The following is a 20,493-nucleotide window of genomic DNA, read 5'->3' on the forward strand; positions in this document are numbered from 1 at the left end:
TGCCCTGGCATTCCTCTGGTCAGCAGGTGGCAGTGGAACAGAGTCTGTGACCCAGGCTGGAGCAGCCTCTCCCAGGGCCACAGGGCCCTGCAGGAAAGCCCCTCGTGACCAGTCCGTGGAGGCAGCCTTTGAATACTTTCCTTTGGCAAGGTTTCTCCTTTCAGGGCAGAACTGGGCTCTTTTCCCCTGACTTTTCCCATCCGCCGGTGAGGAGTTGGTACTGACCCAGGTTCACTCTGTGTAAGAGGAGCAGCTGGCTTCTGGGCCAACACTGGGGCACCTTGGCGGAGGGGCCCGTCCCTGGCTTCCACGGCTGAGAGCAGAGCAGAGCACTGCTTTGAGCCAGGTCAGCAATGGCTCCCCTGAGGGAGGGCCCCGGCCCTGCCCTGTCCCACATCTCCCTTTTTGGGCCAGTGGCCGGATGGTTCTGTTGAACCATCAGGAGTAACCCTGTGGGTCGCCAGGCCTGCCACACAGCTACTGAACCAGCTCTCCGAAGAAGGGCCCCAGCGACTGCATTTAGACTTCCCATTCCCCCGTTCTCTTCCTCTGGAACTTTTCATCCATTCCCTGACCCTGTGCTGCTTTCAGGTGCCCTGTGGCTGGTGCCTCCGAATCCCTTCCCAGGAAATCTGGGCCCTGAGCTGCAACCTGAGAGGACACGGGACCTCCTCCCAGAGGACTCCTGACCCCTCCTAAACACCCTGTGTCTCTCCCCTCCCCCAGCAGGTCACGAGCACCTTCGTTCCCACCCTTAGATTTGGGCTGAGAACGGAGCCCTGTGGGTGGGCACCCAGGGACCTGAGTTACAAGTGATATTGTTGCTTCCACCTCCCATAATCCATTCCCACCAAATTTCTTGCATTGAAGACTTGCCCTTTCAAGGCCGACTTCCTAGCTTTGGGGCTCTTACCCTAGCGGGAAACCCTCTTGCTAAGGGTTTGCTAACTTCTCTAAGACCTGCTAACTAAGGTCTTGCTAACTTCTCTGCCAAGCCAGAGAAGAGAAGCAGGAATGGGGGGCTCAGCCCAGGGTCCGGTGCTCACCTGACAATGGGACTCTCCACACAGGCTGTCACCACAGCTGGCCCTCTGGGGGACAGTCTAGGGATGGGACAGTTCTGACTGCTCTACGTATGTGGACTCAGCCTCGCCGTGCCTCCCCCCCCAGGCCTGCGGTTTGGCTTCCTGGCTTCCTACACCCTGAGAACCAGGTATCCAGGCTACTTGGTCTGTTCCTTCACGGTTCCTGGATAGGGAGGCTTCTGACCCCTCCAGGGGCTGAGCATCCTTTTAGACACGAATTCATCAGAACCAACACCACTGAGCATGAGAGCACGAGCGGGAGGGCAGGGGGAGGCTGTCACTTCTTGCATCGGGTCGTGGGTTGCAGGAAGGTAGAGACTGCCCAGCCCTGGGTTCCATGGGGCCAATTCAAGCCCTGGCCCAGCGCCATCCCAAGCCAGGAACTGCCCTCAAGCTCTGTCCTGGTTCAGTGTGAGTGCTTTTGCCTGATGGAACCCGAAATGCCAGGGTTCCACACTGAAGCCCGGGAAGTCCCCTTTCTGGCCGGTTTTCTCTGAATTCTGCCATCTGGTGTCTCAGCACTACAAGCCCCCCCACCCCCCCACCCCGGGGCATCCTAGAGTAGCCAGCTGGTTTCTAGGCCTTCATCTAAAAGGCTGGTTACCTGGTGGAAGGAGAGCCCCAAGTCTCTGGGACTTGTCTACTGGACAGGGGCCTTGACACAGCTGAACCCAGAAAGCAGAGGTCTGTCAGTCCTGTCTCCATCCCCTTTAGGGCCGTAACGGTTTTTCCCTGGCAGAAGTGCCCCCCCCCCCGCCCCCTTCCCATTGAAGGCCCTTCAAGTTTGAGGGGCAAAGGAGCTTGTGAGTTGTCCCCATAGTCTTGTGATGCTGGAAGCGGCTCTAAGCCAGGAGGAGGGGTCAGGCTATTTAGAGATGTGACACCTCCTCCACCCCTCCCACCCTCTCCCTGGCTGTTTTAGACAAATCCAAGCCCTGCTGGGGGAGGGGACCCAAGGGACTCTGCCCTCATCCCTCATGGGCCTGTGGGTATGACCTCAGAGGGCTCAGGGTGCAGCAGTGGTAAACTTGCTTCTTTATAAAAAAAAATTTTTTTTTAACATTTATTTATTTTTGAGAGAGAGCACGAGCAGAGGAGGGGCAGAGAAAGAGGGACACAGAATCTGAAGCAGGCTCCAGGCTCTGAGCTGTCAGCACAGAGCCCGATGAGGGGCTCAAACTCACAGACCAAGAGACGCTTAACTGACTGAGCCACCCAGGCGCCCATGCTTCTTTATTTTTTTAAACCAATGGTCTTGTTCTGTCTGCTCCAGGGCTCTTCTGTGGCACAACTTGAAACCTACTCCCAGGTTTCCTCGGCTTTCCCTTCTTAAGACGGGAAGGGAGCTCAGGTTCAAGAGCTTGAGGGAGGAGCCCAGGAAAGCCTAGCCAGGGGAGGGCCTTCGGGGGCACTAAGGCCTGGTGTGGGCTGGGGGACAAGGAGGGGGCCGGACACTCTGGGGGAAGGAGGCTGGGATGGCCTCCCCCCGGGGGGGCAGAGAGGAGTTCAAGGCTCATGTGTCTTCCTCAAATCTGGCAACGACAGGCCTCGCTCTTCACGAGCCACGACGAGGGAGTGGGCCGAGAATCCAAGGAGTGGGGGCCATCTCAAGGCTCCAGGGTTGTAGGAGAAAGCGCTGATGCCTGTTCTCAGGAGGGGCCAAGGCCACCCCCCAGCACCCAGTTGAGACTGGAGTCTAGCCAATGGCAGGGCGAGCAGGCTGGAGGGGCTGGTCCTCCCACCACCCCTCTACTGCGGAGGAGGAGAGAGCCTCCGCCACGGGGTGTAGACTGGCACCCGAGGAACCCCAGGGTGGGTCAGTCCGGCTCTCAGAAGCGCTGGATGCGGATGTGGACGAAGAGTGTGGCTGGTGACAGTGAGGCCCCGTCCTTGGAAAGCAGGTGGATGTGGCGGTACCCTGTGGGGAGGGGGACATGCCTCAGGTTCTCTGTCCCCGACCCCACCGGGCCTGGGCCGTGGGCTCACGGACCACATCCCACCCCTGGGCTCGGGGGGCAAGCTCTCAGAGGGGATGCAAAGCCCAGGTGAACAGGGCCTTGGAGGCCCAGACCCCCATCCCTGTCCGTCCCCACCAACCTTGCTTCAGGCTGTTGAGAGGCAGTGTAAACTGGCCCACAAAGTCATTGGGGGAGGTGGTGTCATAATCTTCTACCACGAACCGGACCAGGACCAGCTCTGGAGCCCGCAGCTGGAACTGCAGGGTCTGCCCCCAGCGGGGGTTGAAGCCTAGGGTGCAGGCCTGGCAGTCAGGAGCCAGCTGGCCCCCAGGCCCACCCTCCTCCCCCCGGCAGGCCCACCCACCATTGTTGAGCACGTAGTTGGTCTCCTTTCGAGCACAGTCTGCGGGCACCCCGTGGATCTCGACACGCACCAGGGGGTCCACGATGGAGTTTGGCTTCTCGGTGTTCAGCTTGGGCAGCTGCTGCGCAGTCAGAACCTGAAGGGGATGAAGGGGAGCTTCGGTCCAGCCCCCCGCCCCCCGCCAGGGCCCATGGCTGCCTGCCCCCTCTGTTAGGGTGGGAAGCCCCTTGCCCTCGGCACTCACCCTGAGCCTCCCCGCATGGGACTGAGACTCAGACCGCCCTCACACCAAGCCGTTCGGGCCGGCGCCCTGCAGACTAGGACCTCTCCAGAACCAGCTGGGACCCCAGAGTAGGGCTTGGTCCAGGCTGCTGACCTGGATGGTGAGAGTAGTTCTGGGGGGTCCAGGACACTCAGGGTCAAAAGTTGTGTCGGGCTGTCGCAGGCAGGCAGGTTTCAGGATGTAGCCGCACTGCCCGTTGATGAGGAAGCGGCCAGCATTGAGGTCCATCTCGTAGCCTGGTGTCTGGAAGTTCAAGGCCACTGTGGACACAGCAGGGTCAGGGCAGGGGCTCTTAGTGGCCCTCCTCTCACTGCTCAGTTTCAGGGTCTCACAACCCACTCCCACCGTGGCTTAGGGGTGCATCATAGCAGCCAAGGGTCCCAGCCCCCGTTGTCACCTGCCCTTTATCCCTGGTATCTCCCACGGCCAGAGGGTTGGGCTGGGCATAGGCCTGGGCCAGGGCTGGGCCCAAGGAAACCTTGGGTTTCTGTATCTCCATTTCTGCCCTCAAGGGGACCATATCCCCCCTCCTTTGCTCCTTTGTTGGGGCTCAGCCTCCAGAGCCCACTCTTGTCAGTGTTGACTTAGTGGGACTGCCAGGTGTGTGTGTGTCGGGGGGGGGGGGGGGGGGGGGGGACACATGGGAATGGAGGTTTTTAACTTTTGCCTTCATGAAAAATGTGAGACTTTACAGTGTCAGGAAGAAATGTGTCTGATTTGTGTTTTCCCACCTACTTTCCTGACATTTATTTTAATAACTGTTATTACCAAGAAAACACATTTTTCCACCTTCTGAAAAGCTGTATGGCCCCATCACTGCCTGGGCCTCTCATGGTTCCCTGGAGGCCACTCCCTGCTCCTGCTGCCCCCACTCACCAAGCTGACAGCCTGAGTTCCACATCTCCTGGGGGCTGTAGTTGGCGGAGTTCATCCGCAGCCCCAGTGGGTAAACACGGGTCAGTTGTCGGGTATTGTGCCTGACGAAGCTGTTCCCTGGGGGAGGAAGTCGGCGCAGGATTGTGATGGCCCCTGGGGTGTCCCTCACCCAGCACCAGGGCCTGTAACCTCCCCAGCCCCAACCGCAGGGACAAGCTGGGAACAGAGGCTGAACTACCCCCACCCCGCCGGCTCCCCCTGCCCCAGGGCTGAGAGGACCTCCCAGAGGAGGCTACCGAAACCCAGAGAGAGCCAAGGACCCCTCCCACAACGCAGCACTGCATCCCAGCCCCAAATCCCCCAACTCAATGCCTGGAACGCGGGGCCCCAGGCTGACAACCCGGCTCTCGTCCCGCCTTGGAGGGGTCTGGGGTCTTCGCAGGCATCACCTGCTCTGGAATTCTCTCTCCTGTCCGCACACCCGCTGTGGGACTCCCCCAGCCCCCACCACGGCCCACTGATCACCCTGCACCATTACCTCTGCCTGTGTCTGGCCCTGCCACCAAGCTTGAGCCCAGTAAAGGCAGGCAGCAGCCTCCCTCCTCCCTGGGCCCTCTTCCCTCCATCCATGCTGGCCCGGTGCTGCCCACGTGCTGGGTGCTCGTTCCCCGAGCCCCGATCTGGGGGCCTCCTGACCCCTTCACTGCCCTGGAGGCCCTCTCAATCTCCTTTCCAGACACCAACTTCAGGGTACCCCCCACCAGGAGCCTGCAGGCCTCCACGGGGCCTCCTGCCCCCAGATGCCCCATGTCCCAGCTCCTACCTGCCTCTCGGATGAGCTTCTTGGCCTTGCGCTCGCTGAGGGAGCTGACCTGGCAGGGCTGGGGTGGGACCGGGTTGGGGCGCAGGGTCCGCAGCCGGGTGGCACAGCAGTACACGGCCAGGGCCGACAGCTCGGGGGAGATCTGCTTGGCCTGGGAGATGAGCTTCAGGGCGGGGTTCCGGCCCCCCTGTCCTTCCCCTCCCCATGCAGCCCCTCCCTGCCCAGGCCAGGCCGGCCCAGCCAGGCCCACTCACCCGCCGCCTCTGTTCTGTGGCCTCTGCCTCTTCTTCCTCTTCGTCTTCCTCCTCCTGGTCGGACAGAATTCGACCGTCCTCGCTCCGAGCAGCTGGCAGCTTCTTCCCCTTCACCAGGACCCGGCCCTTCAGCTGCTGGAGAGGCCAGTATGGAAGGATGATGCCCTCTTGCCCCTAGGTCAGCCATTCAACCCCCACTATGTGAGGGGCTGACTGGGGGTGGGGAGCAGGAAAGAACATGAGTGATGTTTCTAATAGGAAAAAATGGGCAACGACGTATAGACCCATCATCATGGGACTGGCTAGTGACGTCCCTCCAAACAGAAGACCACACGGCAGGCCTTACAATGGTTGAGGCAGCTCAAGACTGAAAGAGAAGGTGCCCTCTTCAAAAAATATCTCACATGAAAGAAGTGACTATAGAACACGAACACGTAATCATATGATCTTCTTTGTGCAACATTTGAAAGGTAGCTATGTACATAGGTATATACACATGGGAAAGTTCTGGAAAGACAGACGAGAAACTTAAAGATGGTTACTTCCTGTGAAATTGGACAGGGGCAGAGAAAAACCCATTTTTCATTGTATATACTTTTGTACAGCTCGACTTTTTTAACCATGTTTCATGCTAATGAAAAAATCAAATCACACACACACACACACACACACACACACACACACACACACAAAGGTGAATCAACATTCTCTGCATATTTGGATTGCGAGGAGGAGGAGAGTTTTCTCGAGGAGCAGGGGAGAAAACACAAATGTCCTGAGGGGGCAGAAAAAAGGTTCTGGGGTTCGGGAGGAAAAACCACCTCGGGCCAGAGAGCTGAGGAAATTTCTAAGGCCACAGAAGAGGTGGTTTATCACTGAGCTAGAATTCTAAGCAGGTGGCGGTGGGCGAGAGTAGATGGCTGGGAAGGGAGCTTCAGGTGGAGGGGACATGTCAACCAAGGTTTGGAGGTAGGAATGGCGGAGTCTGCAGGGACTCTGTAGGTAGGGAGGCAGAGCGGGGTGGGGGTGAGGGCATGGAAGGCCCTGGGTGCCAGGTGAGGGGGTGGGGTGGCGGTGAGGTGGGGGTGGGGAAGGATGGAGGGGGGAAGCGTGACGAGACCTCGGGGTGGCAGATGGCCACTGAGCGCAGGGGCAGAGGAAGGCTGAGGCAGAGAGAAGTGAGGGGTCCTGAGCCAGGGAGGTGGCACAGCAGTGGGGGATGGCGGACAACAGCCGGGTCCCCGCCCCCAACCCGGCTGGGAGTCTGGGGGGCACTCACTACCTCTGGGGATGGCAACTCTTCGGGGTTCTGGCAGTCCAGCGCTTGTGTCACCAGCACGTCTCCCAGGATGGCGCGAAGGTGGCGGGCCATGACAGCCTGCTGCTCCAGCCCGCAGTGGTTCTCAAGGGACAGGATGACAGGGTATGGGGACAGCTGGAGAGGGGGAGGGGGCAGCAGCTCAGAGCCACTTCCCCGTCCCCCTCCCAGGCTCCCCCACTACACCCGGACCCCAACCCCCTTCAGGACAGGCAGGCAAAGGCACACTGGGGGGGCTGAGGAGGCGGAATGTGGGACATAGTCTGGGGTCAGTGTGTCCATGAGGGAGACAGAGGGCAGATCTCTGGTCTCAGGGAAAGGGTGGTATGTCTGGGAAGCTGAGGGCAGCTGCAGAGATGGTTTTATTTTTTATTATTTAAAAAAAATTTTTTTAACGTTTATTTATTATTGAGAGACAGAGCGTGAACAGGGGAGGGGCAGAGAGAGAAGGAGACACAGAATCGGAAGCAGGCTCCAGGCTCTGAGCTGTCAGCACAGAGCCCAAGGCGGGGCTCGAACTCACAAACCGCAAGATCATGACCTGAGCCGAAGTCCGACACTTAACTGACTGAGCCACCCAGGCGCCCCAAGATGGTTTTGTTTTATAAATGCCCTTTATATGTTAATGACATTGACCATGTTGTTTATGTTACAAACTTTTCCCCCCACACCAGTCTTTTTTTTTTTTTTTTTTTTTTTTTTTCTTTTTAGGTTTACTTTTTTTAGTAACCTCTATACCCAACATGGGGCTCGAATTCATGACCCTGAGATCAAGAGTTGCACACTCTTCCCACTGAGCCAGCCAGGCACCCCCAAGCCCATCATTTTTGAGGGTAAGATCTGCATATAGCTTGACAGAAGTTACAATTTTATGCAGATTCCATGCCCAGCTTCTCTGTCATGGCTTTCCCTTTGGGAGTTAGGATTAAAATGTCCTCTCTTGGGGCGCCTGGGTGGCTCAGTCGGTTAAGCGTCTGACTCCTGGTTTTGGCTCAGGTCATGATCGCATGGTTTGCGAGTTTGAGCCCGGTGTTGGGCTCTGTGCTGCCCTGTAGAGCCTGGTTGGGATTTTCTCTCCCTCCCTCTCTCTCTGCCCCTGCCCCCTGCTTGTGCTCTTTCTCTCTCTCTCTCAAAATAAATTAAAAAAAAAAAAAAAAAGGTCCTTTTTACTCCTAAAGTTTTCTGCTAGACATTTTGTGATTTTAACACATTTAATAAACATGAAAGTAGGGGAAGGGAGCCTCTCAGCTTTCTTCTACCCCACTGGCCAGCTGTCCCAGCAACACTTGGTGAGTGAGTGATTCTCTGGGCAAGGGGGTTTTTTCTGGAAGGACTGAGGATGGCTGGGGTCATCGGGAAGGCTCTGGGGCTGGGCATGGGGGTCCTGGGAGCTCACAGTGAAGGCGTGGTCACGCACAGCCTGGACCACGTCTCGGAAGAGGATCTTGGAGGTGAGGGTGTGGCCGTGGTAGATGACGGGCTCCCCTCCTGGCCCCTCCCAGCAGTCTAGCTCCACACAGCGGCACCCCTGAGCAAAGGCCCTGTGGATAGACAGACGGACAGGCAAGGTGTCCTGTGGGTGCCACAGGGCACAGCAACCGGCAGACCGAGCCAGGTAGGAGCCCCCCTCCCCGCCTGAAGCCCACGGTGAGATTCGAGCCCCATGTCACCCTCAAGCTGGGCTCCCAGATGTGTTCACCCCACCATCCCTGCTATGGTACCTAACATAGGCCTCGGTGCTGCTGGGCCCCCCGATCTGAGAGTCAGTCAGATAGGTATTGTGCGAGGAGGAGATGAAGTAGTGGGAGAGGGGCTGGTCCATGTCCTGGAACACACATGTGTGGGCTGGGTCCAGAGCAGCCCCTTCGGGTGACAACAGGTACATCATGAAGCCATCCAGTGTCATCAGCTCATGCTGCTTGGCTGCGGGGATGGGCAGAAGAGAACGTCAGGCCACAGGGAGGAGCCCCACGTCTGGCCCCATGTGCCCCAAAGCTCACTCTACTTAGTACCAATGAGCACCTATCTACAGACTGGACTCTACTCAAGCGATGCTACTGACTTCTTTGAAGTAATCTCTACACCCACCGTGGGGCTCGAAATCACAACCCCGAGATCGAGAGTGACATGTTCTACCGACCGAGCCAGCCCAGTGCCCCCTGAAGTCATGCCACTTCACCTTCGGCCAAACCCTGTGAGGAAGGTGCACTACTATGCCATTTTACAGATGTGGCAACTGAGTCTCCAGGAGGCGAGGTAGCCTGCCCAAGATGGCACCCACTGCCAGTAATCGCAGCGCACGCTTAGCTAGAAGCCCAGACCTGTCAGATGCCAAGACAGGGCCGTGTTGACCCCCACCCTGTCTGTCAGACCGCCACCTGTCTCATTGAGCTCATAGGTGTGGATGAGCTGCTGGGCACGGGCCAGCGTGGCGCCATCCTCGCCCTGGTCCTCCAGGAACTCCAACAGCTCAGGGGCGCTCAGCACGCGGTCCTCGCCGGAGTACCGATGGAAGATCTCCTCCAACTCGGGGCGTTTCAGCAGCCGCCTCAGAAACTCCTCAATCTCAGCCCCTTCCAGCCGCTCATTGTTGGAGTGGTCGCACTCCTAGAAGGCAGCAGGGAGGAGCTCAGGGGAGTGGGGGGGGGGGGGGGGGAACGACACCCTGGGAAAGCTGGCCTGCACGGACACCTCTGTCACCTACAATGCTAGGAAGGCAGATGTCCCCCATTTCGCAGGTAGAGAAACCGGGAGCTATCGAGGCTCTGGGTGTTGCTCAAGCTCACACAGCTGGTAAATTGCAGGGCTGGGATTCTAAGGAAGGTCGCTTGGGTTTAGTGCCTGTCCCTGTATGCCCATGACCTACCCCCCCAAAAATCCAGATGTGGGAGGAAAAGCAGTGGCCCAAGGGCAGGACGAGCCGTAATTCCCCCTCCCGGGCATGTACATTACCATCCTCACAGTCTCCAATTCATACCCAATTCACAGGGTCAAAGGGCAACAAACAAGTGCGACTGCACGTGGAGCAGTCCACATGGAGCTGTGGGCCCCCGTGTACCGGGGCCATGGCTCTTCTGTCTTTCAGGGTCTCAGGCTGGTCACATAGGCGTCTGCCACGTGCCCTGGCTGGGCCATCGATGCGGAGCCCACCCCCGCGCACCCCTGTCTGTGCTCCCACATGTGGGGTGTATCTGGTCACACGTGGAGGGGCCACATGGGCCACGGCGGAGGAGGATGCGCGCGTGTGCCTGTGAGCTGACTCCTACTTGCACTCCCATGTGCAAGCCGTGCGTGGTCACCTGTGCAAAGGCTGCCTGCAGACTCCGAGCAATAAAAACTATAGCTCTGCTGCTCCCTTTGGAGGTATGGGAGGGCCCTCCCTGCCCAGAGCCCCGCCCCTCCTCCAGCTCTGCCTGAGGGTGAGGAATGTTCTGGGCCGGTACTCCCATCCTGGCCCAGCCGCCTCGGGGGAGGGTAAAAGGCTAACTAGGCCCAGATGGGGCCTTCCCACTGGGAGAGGCCACTCTGTCCACAAAGGATGGTGACTCAAAGGTCAGAGTGCGGCAGGAGCCCACCTTGAAGAGGCGGTAGGCATACATGTCGTTCATGTCCACGTTGACCATTCTGAGCAGGCTCTTGATCTCCTTGAAGCTCATCTTACTGTCCTGGTTCGAGTCGGCCCGGTGCAGATAGGAGTGGATCCAGGTGTGGGTGCTCAGGAAATACCAGCAACAGCCTGGGCACCGCCCCCAGCCGACAGGTAACTGACAGGGTCGCCACCACTGCCTGGCTCTGGGGGCTCCCGGGTCTAGGGGCTGTACTTCCCCTCAGCCTGGGGACTCCCTCCCTACACGGGGCCAGGACCGAGCTTCCCAGAGACGGAGGCGGCGTCACCAGCCTCGGTTCTGAAGACTAGGGGCCCCGGGCTCAGCCCGCGGGGCCCCCAGACACGGCTCCCCCCTCCCCCACGCCCGGCCCCCTGGGCAGGATATTGATCGAGGCGCTCGCGCTGGCTCATGGCGTCGAGGCGCGCGCGCAGCTTGCCCAGACCGCGCACCCAGCGCTGCGCCTCCTCCGGGGTGGCCGCCGCCAGGTCCAGGTTCTTGCGGCGGCCCTTGAAGGCGATGGTGAGGCAGCGCGCCGGCGGGAAGGCGCCCCCGAAGCGTCGCAGGCCCTCGGACTGGTGGCCCTCGCGGACCGCCTCGATGTGCTGCACGAAGACTGCGGGAGGGCGAGGAAGGGGAGGGGGTGGGGAGGACGGGGCACGCGCAGCCGGGTCAGGGCGGCGGGACCCGGCCGCTGTCCCCAGCCCGCCCCGCGGCCGCGCGCCCCGGCTCACAGATGTGCTGCGACGGCGCGCGCGGGATGCGCCGCTGGAACCACACGCTCAGGCCGTCCTCCTGCAGCCGGTACAGCCGCTCCTTGTGCCACGTCCGTGAGCGGATCTTGCAGAGCCGGGAGCCCCGCAGCATGGCGCGCACGTCCTCGTCCTCCGTCAGGCCTGCGCGGGAGAGAGGCCGGAGGACGTCGGGGCCCGGCCTCGCCCTCGCTCCCTCCACCCTCGTCCCGGCTGGCAGCCGGCCTGCCTTCCTGCGCCTGGAGCCTTGCAAGTCCTCACAGGCCCCTCTTCCTCTCCTTAGAGTAACTCGTCCCCAGTGGTGGGTTTGGCTATAGTCTCTTCCGCCCCAGGAACTCGCTGGCTTGGTGTGTCCCACCCAGCCGCCCTGGGGAGGGTGCCCGTACCTCCACCAAGCAGCTGCCTCCGGAGGCCCCCAGAGCAGAGCAAGCCCTCAGGCAGCGCCTGGGACTCAGGCCTCCCTAAAGGTCACCCTTTCTGCCACTCCCTTCCATCCGGGCCTCCAGACTTCAAGACCAGAATCTGCCACCAGCAACCTTTTCCTTTGACGTGAAACCCTGACCATCAAAAAGGTAGTCTCACTATCTAACCCAGATCTCTCTTGCTGCCACCCAAGCTGCTCACCTCTGCTGTCCCCCCAAGACCAGGGAGGACAGCAGAGGCCACCTCTGTCACTTACGAGTTACACAGCCTGGGTGGCAGCTGAGACTGCTCTAAGCCTCATGTTCTCTGTGCACAGAATGAAGGCCACAGTAGTACCTCCTGCAAAATCCAAACTTCAGTCAAGATGCTGCCCTGCTCTGATTTGTCTCACTAGAGGTCAATACCAAGGGTTTACGAGCCAGGGGACAACAGAAAGAGTGGGAATCCGGCATACTGGAAGGAGGAGGGCAGCCAGGAATGGATGAGGGCCCAGAGTTTCCAGAGAACAGGAAGCTGGATTTCTATGGGAAGCCTCCAGATTTTGCAGTGCTGGCAACCAAATCAAATTGAAACAAAAAAACCCCTAAAACACCACGGTATGGGCCAAATGAACAGGACAGTGGGCCTCTCTTCCTCCCTTTATTTTATTTTAATTTTTTTAACATTTATTTATTTTTGAGAGACAGAGCGAGACAGAGCATGAGTGGGGGAGGGGCAGAGAGAGGTGGGTACACAGAATCCAAAGCAGGCTCCAGGCTCTGAGCTGTCAGCACAGAGCCTGACGTGGGGCTCGAACCCGCAAACCACGAGATCATGACCTGAGCCGAAGTCGGACGCTCAACCGACTGAGCCACCCAGGCGCCCCCCTCCCTTTATCTTATCAAGTCCCCAATACTGGCTTTGGCTCTAGGCTTTGTGGCACCAAGACCCCTGCTTGTTGTAAACTCTGGCCTGTGGAACCAAGTCTACATCCCAGGACATTCCTCTCTCATTCTCTTGGAACCTTTGTAGGATCCTTCTTGCTTCTCTTCCTCACACAGGAGTCCTTCAGGGACCAGCTCAGACACCATCTCCTCCAGGGAGCCTTCCTTGGTTTGTCCTCAAATGGGCATTCTCCCTCCCTGATCACCAACAGCACTTTTTACTTTAACTAAAACAAACACCCTACCTAAATTGTAATTTCGGTCAACTTTAATAAACCCAAGGACAGGGATGAAGTCTCATAGCTGCACTACAGTGCTCATCCCAGAGCCAGACTCACAGCCAGTGTTTTGATAGGGGAGGCAGATGTACCAGCAATTGGGGGAACTAAATTTATTCTGCCCCCTGCCCTACCCTATCTGTCCTTTCCTTATGGGCCAGGGTTTCTGAACCCTGGCTGTGATCAGAATCAGCTGGAGGGGTTTGCAAAACCCACAGCCCAGAGATTCTTGTCTGGCAGGTGTGGGTTGGGACTTGGGTATCTATGTTTAAAAACCTATCCTGTGACTTTGAGGGTGACTATGACTGAGAATCACGGCCTCAGGGCCAGGAGGAGAAACCTACCATCCAGAGGAGCCTATAGTCCCCCCCTTGGGTTAGCCTGTGGCCCTAATGGCTCTCGGGATTTAGACGAGCCCCCTGGGTCAGTGCCCATTTGGTGCCCCCTAGCTAGGAAAGCTTGTCCTTTCCAGACAAGGAGCTAGAATGTGGCAGGCACCAAGCCAAGAGACTCACCAGACCCTCAGCCCCCTACACCCACATCTGGGCAGCTTCTGAATTCCTTCAACCTGAGAAGCAATGGATTGGGGGGCAGGACATTCAGCAGAACCCGTAATGCCATAGCAACCAAGCCTGCCCCTCCTCTACCTCCTCTCAGTGGGAGAGGAACCCCTATTCCCCTGACAACCAGGCTCTGCAGCTGGGGCCACCTCCCCTGACCCCGCCATCCCTCTGATGCCAAGCCCATAGTTGGGGAGGGTGGGGAGAAGGGGGACTGGTGAATGACTAAGGCCGGAAATGGAGGTGAGTCACTGAGGGCCTGCTTTGTCCTGAATCTTCCGCAAACAAAACATCGAGACAGGGAGCCTGAACTTCTGATCAGCCCGCCACTGGGACAGGTTCCCACGTTGAGAAGGCCCTTGCTCCTGACCTTCCTCCCCGGCTCCTCAGGAGCCTGTTGGGGGAAAGGGTGACGTTCCAGTCTGCCTGCCCAACTGGCACTGGCCCCTGGACCACACTGCTCCTCGGACCACACTGCCCCCGCCGCCCCCACATCCAGTGGAAAAGCCAAACAGAATGGGAGTTCAATGCCAGGCCAAGCCAGGTGCTGAGTCCCTGGGTAGGTGACATTATTTCCCCATTGCTTGAGCTTCTGACCCCTGAGAGAGTGAGAGGATTAGGGTGCCAGACAGGAAGGACAGGACCAACGGAGGTAAGGGGGTGACGTCAGGCCTCGGGCAGTGAAGCTAGGAGGCACCTGGCTCTCTGCCCAGGCACCCAGTAAACATTTATAGGTCCTGCCAGGCCCCAAACACACAGATGTTTCCTCAACCTCATTCCTACCTGCTTGGAGCAGGTGTGCATCCTGTCTGCCTCTTGTGGTTTCCGTGGGTTATCTATCTAAACATCTCTGCCTTGAACCTGGAGCTGGGCTGGGCCAGTGCTGTGGCCACCTTGACTGAACAGATGGAGTAATAATCATGAAACAACAGCACTAAAAATGATGAACAACAGTCAAAAGATAGAAACAACCCAGAGGTCCGTCAACAGATGAATGGATAAGCAAAACGTGGTATAGACAGACAGTAGAATATTATTTGGACATAGAAAGGGGGAAATCTGGTCTCACCCTGCAGCTGTAAAAGGACAGTATATGATTCCACTTATATGTGGTACCTAGAGTAGCCAAATTCATAGAAATGGATTATATGTCACGTATCCCTCAATAAAAAAAAAATTCAGAGACAGAACGTAATTAGACATTACTAAGGCCTAGGGGAAGGGAAGAGGGGGGAAATTACTGGTTAACGGCTAGAGTTTTCGTTTAGGGTAATGGAAACATTTTGGAACTAGCCCAACACTGTGAATGCATAACATTGCGAATATAATTAATGCCACTGAATTAGCCACTTCGAAATGGTCAAAGGGGCCAACTTTATTATATATTTTTTGCCACAGTTAAAAAAAAATAACAATGCAGTATGCCAGAAACCATTGTATACTTTGAAGGGGTGAATTGTATGATATGTGAATTAATATCTCAATAAAGCTGTTCAAGGGGCACAGAGCAGTTAACTTATCCAGGGTCCTGGGGCGGCAGGTGGTGGAACCAGGATGGATTGAGAGTTGGGGGGTACCTGACCCCCCGAAGGGCTGTGTGGGGCTGGAATGAGCTAATGCGCACTCAGTTTAGGGCCCGGCCTACAGTAGGCACTCGATAAATTATAATAAAGGAAAGCGAGGCAGTGGCCCTGGAGGGAAGAGGGAGCCAGGTATTCCCGTAAGTCTGTCCTTGTCAGTCTCATGGCCTCCAGATGGGCCCTTCTCCAGCCTCGTTCAGTGTTGTCAGTGGGGCTCAGACACCTTTTCTAGGCCAACCGCTCATCTCAGCCCTCAGAGACGGGCCACGGGGAGGTGAGGAATGGACAGGCCCAGTGTCCCAACTATCACCTTCAGCCCGGGTGGTTTGGTCTGTGTGTGGTCTGAGGCCTGAGCCGTTCTGGGTTAGCGGCCAAGGTCGAGGGCGGGAAACTGTCTCAGTGGCAGAGCTGGAAGGGGCCAGGGGAAAGTCAAGTCCATCTCTGATCCTTAATGTCCCTTTTTCATAGATGGGCCACTGGAGTTATGAGAGGGTAAGCTGGGTATGCAGAGAGGGTAAGTTGTGTATGCGGACAACAGTGTGGGTTACCCAAGGCAAGGGGGGACACAGGGGCAGTGCAGTGGGTGGGCAGGGGCCAGGGCAGACCAGCAGTGGGGGTGAGGGTGGGGCTGCTGTGTGGCTACAGGGTGTGTAGACAAGAGGGGTAATAGGTAGGCAGCAGGGTGTGAAAAGGGTAGGTCTGCAGCAAAGGTGTGTGTGTAGGTTGGTGTGTGCATATAGGGTGTGTGTGTGTGTGTGTGCGCGTGTGTGTGTACGTGTGCTTGCTCCAGTGCACACACGGGAAGGGTACGCGGGGCTCCAGCAGGAATGTGAGACATGCAGGGAACAGCAAAGGCCGACAGCTTCATGCCAAGTGGGGGAGGAGAGGAAGAGAAGCTTTTCCTGGTGGCTCTGGGAGGGAGTATCCAAGCCGAGGGGTCCCAAACACCTTCTCGCCCTAATCCTCTGGCCAGCAGGCAGCCCCAGCTCTTCAGGTATCAAGAGTGTCCCCCTGGCCTGGGCTGGCTGCCACACCTGGGGCCAGAGCCCGGTGGAGCTCAGCGCCAGAGTCCATAACATTCCTGGGAGAGTCAACAAAGTCAGGAAAGGCAGGCAGTGCTTCCCCAGTCCCTGGCTAGACGCAGTGCGACAAAGGTGGCGGCACCCTTCCCGGCAAGGCCAGAACGAGCATGAAGCCCATTTGGGGGCAGAGGTCGTAGGAGGGGGCACAGCATGCCCCCGGCTCAGACAGAACGGCCGGGGGCCCAGGCCCTACCCCACTCCCCGCCAGGCCAGGCACCTGCCAGGACCCCCAGCCGCCAGATCCACCCACGGCAGCCCCACTCACCCTGCAGAAGACGTCCTGGGCAGGCCATGGGGAGAGCCCTCTTGCCCCTGCGGCAATCAGTGGTGCGTGCAGGCCGGGGAGGAAAGGGAGCAGGATTCTGCCCACTCAGTGCTCTGCTTGCTGGGAGGATTAGGGGCAGGGCGGGGCATCAGGGGCACAGGCACAGACAGGGGCTCTGGGGAGACAGGGTTGTCAAGATAAAATTCAGGGTGCCCAGTTACATTCGAATTTCAGATAAACAACGAGTCATGTTTCAGTATAAGTTTGTCCCAAATCATTTGTTTGTTTATTTGGAATTCACATTTAACGGAGCATCCTGTATTTTATTTGGCAAGCCTATGAGGACACCTCTAGAGGCTGGCAGGGCCTCTGTGGGGGATGGGAGTAGCAGGCCATCTCCAGGCATCAATCCCTCACTCATTCACTTAGACTCTGTGCCAGGCTCCTGGGTTCAAATCCTCTCGCAGCTACTTCCCAGCTTTGAACTTCTCTGAAACTCAGTTTCTCACTTGTAAAATGAGGCTAAAGGTACCACAAACCTCAGACAATTGTGGGCATTAAATGAGCTAATATGTGAAAAGCGCGCTCGGCATAGTGTTATAAAGGTGTTAATTAGTATTCATTAATTCTGGCAGTAAAGAGCCACCATTGAAAACTAGGCTTTGGCGGCTGCCTCTCAGCCCTGTGGGCCTTGGCTGGTGACTTCACCCTCTCCACCGGGTCTGCACCAGTGAGGACAGCTGCAACACCTTTCCCCCTCCCGCCCCACCCCCTCTCCCCCCCCCCCCCCACCGCCGGGGTGCCAAGGATTAAGTAGGTTCTGGACTGATGCAAGCTCAGCACTATGGCCTCACTGAACTCAAGCTCTCTCCAGCTATTCTCTGGCTTCCTGGGGACAGGCTAAGCCCGCAGCACCCCCGAGGGGGGAAGGGACAGAAGAAGGACCCCAGGCTCCACAGATGATTCGCACTCAGTGTGGGAGTGGTGTTCCCCCCAGGATGGCCTGAAAAGCCCTTTCTTTTCCTTGGGCCTCTTGGAGCCTTCGACCTCCAGGCCACTCCCTGCCCCGGTCTCTTGAGGGGACCTGAAATAAAATCTGTTCTCTGTTAGCCTAAGGGGTGTGGCCACAGGGGGCCATCCTGGGAGGAGCTGGGGTTGCTGTGGGAGGGGAAGCTACCTAGGTGCTGGGCCTAGGCCTTGATGGCCCGAAGGGCCAGGCCCCAGGACACCTGGGTGTGGTCTCCACCCTGTCCCTGGAGTCAGTAAGGCCCAGGGAAGCTGCATTCCCCAGAAACTGGACATTCCTTTCTTGGCAGTCACTCAGCAGGACAGGGCAGTGGTGGGAAGGGAGGACGGCCCAGGTGACATTCTGACACCCACATAGTTCCTGATGGTGTCACGGTGGGGGATGCCGTGAGCTCCCGTGCCGCTTTACTCAGCCAGTGAGCGCTGAGTCCCGGGCTCGGCGGTAATGATTTGTCTTCAAGTGTCTCTTGCTACTAAACTGTGTGCTCCCCGAGGGCTGAGCGCTGTGCTATTCATCTCTGGCGCCCTGGCCCCTGGCACAGTGCCCGTGGCACACTGATAGGGCTGAGCAGATATGTGTGGAATGAAGAAGCAGGCAGGTATGCAGGGGCATCACCCCAGCCCTCCCAGCAGCCACAGCCCCTGCGGTGGCTGACTCCTGGAACTGCTTCTCTGGCCCAATGCCAGCCCTGGGTGTCTCGGTGGCACCTCACCTCCCCACGGCCACCCTCCTCTCCCCAAGGCACCGCTGCTCCTCAGCCCAAAGAATGACACTGCCATTCACCCGAGACACCTTTCAGATCCCACCGACTGCAGAGTCCAGCCCAGTCCACCCCCTAGGTGGTTCTGGAATCACATTCGGGCTGTACCGGCCCAAGTCTGAGCACCACCATGGCTTGACCAACTGATTCCCCAGCCTTCCTCCTCTGGGTCTCCCCGATTCACCCCTACCTATGTACAACATGCCCCTGCTCTGCACAAGCCCTTCCTCCTGCCTGAGGCCCTCTGGGGGCTCCTACTGGCCTTTTAAGGAGGGGCCTTGAGGACACGGCCCCCACCTGCCTCTCCCCTGGACCTCCCTCCAATCTCCCTCCGGCTCTGGGGTGCCACCGGGGCTCTCGCTGGCTCCCCAGCATCTGACTTCCCTCTCCCTCCCTAGCCTTGTTTCTTTGCTTCATTGTCTGACCTCCTTGCCGAAGGGCCAGAACTGTATCTTGTTTGTTGCTGAATTCCAGGACAGAGCATACCGTAGGCACCCAATAAATGTCTGCTGAATGCGTGAATGATTGGACAGGAGGGCAGAGATCACGTGTCTTAGTCTCCTTAAGGAGAGTGTCAGGCTCTCTCAGACATAGTCAACGCTCTCAATCAATTCCGATCGAATGAGTGACAGGAGGTAGAGTAAAAACAAGTGGGGGCAGTATCTAAGAGAAGGCAAGACTGGCAACTGGCACCCCTGATTCACACTGATCTCTTGGGTAGCCCTGCCCTGTTCCCCCAGCCCCACACCCCACCTCTCCATCATTAACTATTTACTAACAGCCCTTCCAACATGCCACTTCAGTTTCATGGTGCTTTACATTTTTATAAAACACACACACACACACACACACACCTCATTCAAGCCACTCAACCAGCCAGTCGGTCACACTTTGCTCAGACTCTGAGAGGGTCGCAGGGGCAGCGTGGCTGGGCACAGCCACCATGCCAGCCTTTGCCCTTAGCAAGCTGTGGGGTCATTGGCAAATTCTTCGCCTTCTCCGAATCGGTTTTCTCATCTGTGAAAGGGGAATTATACCGGGTACCTCTCAGGAGGGTGAGGAAAATTGAATGATGCCACCGATGTAACTACCCAGGGCCAGGCCAGTCTCTGGGAGATGCTTAATAAGCCACAGTTACATTTCTTCCCTGCAGTGACTTCCCCCAAACCTGAGCCGGGAACTCTGCCCTTCTGACTCCAAGGGCAGTATTCTCACCAGTCAGACCAGTCCTACCAGTGCTATGCGGCTGCTGCAACCCCTGTGGGGGCTGCAGGGTTGGAGGGCTGGCTTGAGAGGCCGGACTCCCCACAGCTCGCCTGCCTTCCTAAGGGCGGCCAAGAACCCGGGATGCCCGGGGGCGCCCGCAGACCCGAGAAGGCATAGGGTGTTGGGGAGGCGAGTGAGGGACACCCCGAGCCTGTCTCTCCCACTCTATTCACCAGGTCCTCGGGGACCCCCGATCCGCGCCCAAACGCCCATTCCGGCACGCCCCGCGGGCGCCTCCTGGTGGGAAGCAAAGGCCACCCGGGCGCCTCGCTCTTCCCGGGAACGTCGGGTGACCCCAGGTATGACCCCCACCTCCCCCGCCGGAACGGTGCTGGCATTCCAACCCTCGCCCGGCTCCACACAGCCCCTCGCAGCTGGGAAACCCGCGACGGCTCGCCCGCACACCCCGCCCCCCACCCCCAGACGGACCTCTGGGCGGTCGGCGCCCACCCGAGTCGCCCCCGCCGGTCACTGACCCATCTTCTTCAGCGCCCGCAGCCCGGGCCTCTTGGTGTCGCCGTCCGGGGGCGCGAGCAGAAGGGGCGCCGCGACCTGGGCCGCCACCGGGGGCTCCTCGGGCCGCCGGCGGCAGCTCCTCCAGCGGCCGCACAGCATGGCTTGGTGGGGCCGGGGCCGGGCCCGGGGTCTGCGCGAGGGGACAGGGTAGCGCGGGGCGCCGCTCCGGCCCGGCCCCGGCTCTGCGCGCGGTCCCGACCGGAGAAACTTAGCGGCGCCGGGAAGGAGTCGGGGGGAGGAGGTGTCGGGAGCAGGGAAAGAGGGAGGGACGAGGTCGCGAGAAGGAGGGACGGGGAGGGAGGGGGCGGAGCCGAGGACGGCGCGGGGGAGGCGTGGGGCGGTGGCGGGGAGCTGGGTGGCGACCCCAGGCCGGGAGGTGCCCCTTTGCGAGGTGTGGGAAGGGAAGGGGGCCGGCTCGCGTCCCCTCTCCCTGCCCGAGTCCCCGGCTCTTGAGTCCGCCTCCCCATTCTCCTCCCAATCCTCGGATCCCGGCCG

At 58.6% G+C, this 20,493-nt stretch overlaps 1 protein-coding gene across 3 annotated transcripts; it reads right to left on the bottom strand.

Annotated features, from left to right (window-relative positions):
* Positions 1-2,603: 2,603 nt before the first annotated feature.
* Positions 2,604-20,215, bottom strand: PLCD3 (phospholipase C delta 3). 3 transcript variants are annotated; one of them, XM_042916769.1, is made up of 15 exons: positions 19,959-20,215; positions 11,301-11,462; positions 10,954-11,182; positions 10,537-10,666; positions 9,340-9,568; positions 8,683-8,884; positions 8,358-8,502; positions 6,926-7,078; positions 5,644-5,778; positions 5,390-5,540; positions 4,567-4,683; positions 3,784-3,950; positions 3,408-3,543; positions 3,183-3,332; positions 2,604-3,003 (listed from the first exon to the last, which is right to left on the bottom strand). In XM_042916769.1, the coding sequence occupies exons 1-15, from the start codon at positions 20,095-20,097 to the stop codon at positions 2,915-2,917; spliced, it is 2,334 nt and encodes a 777-aa protein (XP_042772703.1). In that variant the 5' UTR covers positions 20,098-20,215; the 3' UTR covers positions 2,604-2,914. The 3 variants fall into 3 exon arrangements, with proteins under 3 accessions (XP_042772703.1, XP_042772702.1, XP_042772705.1); XM_042916768.1 differs by having other exon boundaries at positions 5,390-5,552; XM_042916771.1 differs by lacking the exon at positions 19,959-20,215 and adding an exon at positions 16,430-16,697 and having other exon boundaries at positions 5,390-5,552.
* Positions 20,216-20,493: the final 278 nt, after the last annotated feature.

The sequence above is a fragment of the Panthera leo genome, chromosome E1 (genome assembly GCF_018350215.1).
Source record: "Panthera leo isolate Ple1 chromosome E1, P.leo_Ple1_pat1.1, whole genome shotgun sequence".
Classification (NCBI taxonomy): domain Eukaryota; kingdom Metazoa; phylum Chordata; class Mammalia; order Carnivora; family Felidae; genus Panthera; species Panthera leo.